Source organism: Oncorhynchus kisutch, linkage group LG5 (genome assembly GCF_002021735.2).
Source record: "Oncorhynchus kisutch isolate 150728-3 linkage group LG5, Okis_V2, whole genome shotgun sequence".
Taxonomy (NCBI): domain Eukaryota; kingdom Metazoa; phylum Chordata; class Actinopteri; order Salmoniformes; family Salmonidae; genus Oncorhynchus; species Oncorhynchus kisutch.
The window spans coordinates 6,638,726-6,644,725 of record NC_034178.2 but is presented as its reverse complement, the minus strand read 5'-3'; the positions used below and the strand labels follow the sequence as shown (position 1 = coordinate 6,644,725).

Sequence of the window (6,000 nt, the reverse complement as noted above, 5' to 3'; positions counted from 1 at the left end):
CAAAGACGGCAATATTTCACCAGTTGAGACTTTACATACGTGTTCTGTTCTTGTGCTTTAGCAATCCATTATGTAGCAACCGAGTATGGCCTGAACACATCTCTAAGTCATTGTCTACACAGACATGTAGTCAAGTGATCAATGTACCAGTGCTGATTAGCCAGATACACAATACCAATTCATTAAGCGTGTGTATCCATTTTGTTTACGTGCCTTTACACAGGTCCAGGTTGACCGTTACAGTTTTCATCTAGAAATGCCAGGGATCATTTTCTGCTGTAGCTCATTGTAGCCTACTGATCCAATCTAGCCCTGTTAGTACGCTGCTGAGATACACTGCGTTGGGCCCACTAACAGAGCAGCAGCAGATGCAAGCAGCTTTTCACAGGCCTACAGAAGCACAGGGTCATTCCTCATGGCTCAACTGACTACAGTTCCCTAGCTCCAGAAAAAACGGCCCATATGTCAGGGAATGAGGGCGTCTCCCCTCCCTCTCTCCTCCCCTGCCCTCCTATTTGACACTGAATCCTGTCGCTCTTTCAATTCTATTGAATTCAAAGGGCTCTCTCCTTTTACATCTTCCTCCATGCCCCTCCTTTCTCCTCCCTCTCCCCTCCTCTACCAGGGACTCATGTCATTTGTTAAGACGAGCGAGGGCGCTAACTTTACTGTTGCAGACAAGAGTCAGTGAGGAAGTACCACGTGCTGGCCTGGAAGCATGTGCTTCCTATTTCCCCCTGGGGCAGCCAGGCAGCACACTGAGGCTACTGTCCCCCTCTGTAGACAGACACAGGCCTCTCTTCTAACTCATCCTCTTTATTCCCCTATTGATACTACACCATGAGAAAGGTTTACTGCTGTGTAGGGGGGGGGGGGGGGGGTGAGAGAGGTATGCAACTTTACACACCCAGTGCTGACGCAGGGGAAATGTCAGGCTAAGTGACAGGACATTATGGACATGTCCTCTCCCTCATTCCAGTGCAGTATATATATATACACACACACACACACACAGTGCCCTCAGAAAGTATGCAGAAGCCTTGACTTTTTCCACTTTGTTGTCACAGCCTGAATTTAAAATGGATACTATTTAGATTGTGTGGCACTGATCTACACATAATACCCCACAATGTCAAATTGGAATTGTTTTTCTGTTTACAAAATAACCGATTTTTTTATGATTACTCCATATCTGTACCACGCATACAATTATCTGTAAGGTCCCTACAATAAAAAAACATCTCTTTGAGCATGGTGAAGTTATTAAATTACACTTTGGATGGTGTCAATACACCCTGTCACCGCAATGATACAGGCGTCCTTCCTAACTCAGTTGCCGTAGAGGAAGGAAACTGCTCAGGGATTTCATCATGAGGCCAATAGTGATTTTAAAACAGTTACAGAGTTTAATGGCTGTGATAGGAGAAAACTGAGGATGGATCAACAACATTGTAGTTACTCCACAATACTAATCTAAATGACAGAGTGAAAAGAAGGAAGTCTGTACAGAATAAAAAAATATTCCCAAACATGCATCCGGTTTCCAATAAGGCACTAAAGTAATTTTGTCCTGAATACAAAGTGTTTTGTTTGGGGAAAATCCAACTGAAAACATCACTCACTGATTACCACTTCATATTTTCAAGCATGGTGATGGCTGCATCATGTTATGGATATGCTTGTCATCAGCAAGGACTAGGGAGGGTTTTTCTGGTTAAAAATAAATGCAATAGAGCGAAACACAGACAAAATCCTAGAGGAAAACCTGGTTCAGTCTGCTTTACAACAGACACGGAGACAAATTCACCTTTCAGCAGGACAATAACCTAAATCTCAAGGCCAAATATACACTTGAGTTGCATTGAATGTTCCTGAGTGGCTTTGTTACAGTTTTGACTTAAATCTACTTGAAAATCTATGGCGAGACTTGAAAATGGCTGTTTAGCAAAGATCATCAACCAACTTCACAGAGCTTGAAGAATTTCAAAAATAATAAAAATGGGTAAATATTGTACAATCCAGGTATGGAAAGCTCTTAGAGACTTACCCAGAAAGACTCACAGCTTTAATCGCTGCCAAAAGTTATTGGCTCAGGGGGTGAATATCTATGTAATCAAGATAGGGTTTTATTTTTAATTCACACACACACACACACACACACACACATACATACATACATATATATATAATTTTTCTTCCACTTTGACACTTTGTATTTTGTAAAGATTTAAAAAATAAAGACAATTAAATCCCAATTGTAACAAAAAAAAGGTGGAAAAAGGCATGTGAACACTTTCTGAAGGCACTATTATATATATATTATAAAGCAGCTTTACCACTGCAGGGAGTATTGTGTAGACTAGCAGCAGCTGTGTGTCCCCTATAGAGGGATTACATCCTGGGATTCATCTCAGAGTGGTGCTGGATATCCCATAAGACTGATACAGAGAAAACGACCACGGCAGGACGAAGGGTGTTAGTGGATGTGAACATATGGAGGAGGCCGGTGGGTTCACAAACCCACAACTACGATGTCAAATACATGGATGTATAAACATACCGCTGCTATGGCACATAGACAGACAGAGACACACCGCTGGCATGTTACACAGACAGACAGAGACACACCGCTGGTATGGCACACAGAGACACACCGCTGGTATGGCACACAGAGACACACCGCTGGTATGGCACACAGAGACACACCGCTGGTATGGCACACAGAGACACACCGCTGGCATGGCACACAGACACACACCGCTGGCATGGCACAAAGACACACCAGTGGCATGGCACACAGAGACACACCGCTGGCATGGCACACAGAGACACACCGCTGGTATGGCACACAGAGACACACCGCTGGCATGGCACACAGAGACACACCGCTGGCATGGCACACAGAGACACACCGCTGGCATGGCACACAGAGACACACCGCTGGCATGGCACAAAGACACACCAGTGGCATGGCACACAGAGACACACCGCTGGCATGGCACACAGAGACACACCGCTGGCATGGCACACAGACACACCGCTGGCATGGCACACAGAGACACACCGCTGACATGGCACAAAGACACACCAGTGGCATGGCACACAGAGACACACCGCTGGCATGGCACACAGAGACACACCGCTGGTATGGCACACAGAGACACACCGCTGGCATGGCACACAGAGACACACCGCTGGCATGGCACACAGAGACACACCGCTGGCATGGCACACAGAGACACACCGCTGGCATGGCACACAGAGACACACCGCTGGCATGGCACACAGACACACCGCTGGCATGGCACACAGAGACACACCGCTGGCATGGCACAAAGACACACCGCTGGCATGGCACACAGACACACCGCTGGCATGGCACACAGAGACACACCGCCGGCATGGCACACAGAGACACACCAGTGGCATGGCACACAGAGACACACCGCTGGCATGGCACACAGAGACACACCGCTGGCATGGCACACAGAGACACACCGCTGGTATGGCACACAGAGACACACCGCTGGCATGGCACACAGAGACACACCGCTGGCATGGCACACAGACACACCGCTGGCATGGCACACAGAGACACACCGCTGGCATGGCACACAGAGACACACCAGTGGCATGGCACACAGAGAAGGCATGGCACACGACCCGCTGGCATGGCACACAGAGACACCGCTGGCATGGCACACAGAGACACCGCTGGCATGGCACACAGAGACACACCGCTGGCATGGCACACAGAGACACACCAGTGGCATGGCACACAGAGACACACCGCTGGCATGGCACACAGAGACACACCGCTGGCATGGCACACAGAGACACCGCTGGCATGGCACACAGACAGACAGACAGAGACACACAGACAGACAGACAGACAGAGACACACAGACAGACAGAGACAACGCTGGTATGGCACACAGACAGACAGACACAGACAGACAGAGACACACAGACAGACAGAGACAACGCTGGTATGGCACACAGACAGACAGACAGACAGACAGACAGACAGACAGACAGAGACACACAGACAGACAGAGACAACGCTGGTATGGCACACAGACAGATACATTCTGACATCGCCAAAACAAAGGCAAACTAAAACAACTTTGTCAAGTTTTAAATCCACTTAAAGCTATGATTCATTTATACATACTGTATGAAGACGTTTCGTCAGACACACGCAGTTGTGCATTAGCACAAAACCAGTACAAACCACTAAACCAACTTCCTAAAGTTAACTACACTATATACACCCATTGTGACTAAGGCAGCACTTTGAGCAGTCAGGGTCTCCGGTGCTCAGTACTTTGATCAATTATTAAACTACAGCAGAGAGAGGAGACGAACCAATAATGCCCAAACACTGGCCTAGATATGAGCCTGACTGTGCCTCGGTTGCCTGTGGCTCTTCTCTACCATAAGTAGCGACTTCTCATGGTAGACCACACTGGAGATGGGGGACAATTAATGAGGAGAACAGCAAGATTCTTGCAGAGGTGAATCTCTGGTAATGTTGGTGTTAGGATCTTGAGCATTTCCTCAGGCTTCTTCTGCCCTGAGATTGGCATCAAAGAACAGCCAGGTCAGAGTCAGACAGGAGAACAGGCCTCCTAGACAGGTTAATTGTTCTGATATCCCATCAGACACTTGCCAGACACAGAGGAATGACCTCACCAGTTGCCTGGGAATGAAGGAGGACAGGCATGGGAAAATGGCTGGAAACACACCCAGTCTCCACTGGAACCTGAGAATCTGTGTGTATTATGTGTGTTTGGTATGAATCTTCTCTGACCAGATGCTCAGTGTGGCCTGTAGGGAGCACTAATTAGCTGTTTGTTTACAAGTGCATACAGACAACAGAGAGAGTGATGCTGCGTTGGCCAGCTGAGGAAAATAGCCAGGCACGTTATGAGCGACAACAGCCCCAGGGCAGCATCTAACAAGACTAGTGAAGCAGAGGCTAAAGCACTTTACATGTTCATCATCTGCCACTGTACTTAGGTAGACAACGGTGAAACAGAGGGCCCCGGCATAATACCAACATATGTTATGTTTGAGGCCCTCACAAAAGGGGATATGCGAGAGCGAGAGAGGATTTTGACAGTCTTACTACATCTTTCAGCAACTCGTCATGAGGTAAAACCTCTTCCTGGTACAGTCAGACGGCACATCAAAAGGACAGTCATTACAGACCAGGTTCTTCTAGTCTGAGCTGTTCTCTCTGGCTTATTACTTCTATTACTCATCACACACACACACACACACACACACACACACCTCTTACTTTCTTTTCTCTGCCCTCTCCTTCTCAGCCTGCTCTACCCAATGAGTTGTCCCGTCTTACTTTCAAGGAATTATCTCCTCTCGCATCCTCCCCCTCTCCGTTCCCCCCACCCCCCCCATCAGTCTCCCTTCCCCTGCCCCCTCTCGCTCACCCGCCCTCTCCCTCCGCATCTCACCTGAGCTGGCCCAGGTTGTAGTGGCGTGTCTCTCCGTCGGTGGAGCGCGTGACGCAGACAGAGAAGGCGGGCTGCAGCTGCCTGAGCTCCAGCAGAACGATGGCCAGGTAGTGGATGAAGAGCAGAGCGTCCACTAGAGATACAGCGTACTGCACGATGCCCTGGTAGTTCTCATCCTGGGAACAACAAGACAACCCAGCAGCTGTTAGTGTCAATACACTACATACAGTCGTGGCCAAAGGTTTTGAGAATGACACAAATATTAATTTTCACAAAGTCTGCTGCCTCAGTTTGTATGATGGCAATTTGCATATACTCCAGAATGCAATTCATCTGATCACTCTTCATAACAAAGTCCCTCCTTGGCATGCAAAGGAACTGAATCCCCCAAAAACATTTCCACTGCATTTCAGCCCTGCCACAAAAGGACCAGCTGACATCATGTCAGTGATTCTCTCATTACCACAGGTATGAGTGTTGACGAGAACAAGGCTGGAGATCACTCTGTCATGCTGATTGA

At 48.0% G+C, this 6,000-nt stretch overlaps 1 protein-coding gene across 2 annotated transcripts in view; it reads right to left on the bottom strand.

The window, feature by feature from the left end:
- LOC109890400 (vang-like protein 1) overlaps positions 1-6,000 on the bottom strand; it is a 52,440-nt gene that overhangs the window by 10,509 nt on the left and 35,931 nt on the right. For both annotated transcript variants that reach the window (XM_031824312.1, XM_031824311.1), the window contains exon 5: positions 5,481-5,656. In XM_031824312.1, coding sequence (XP_031680172.1) covers positions 5,481-5,656 — 176 coding nt within the window. The remainder of the gene's footprint in view (positions 1-5,480; positions 5,657-6,000) is intronic.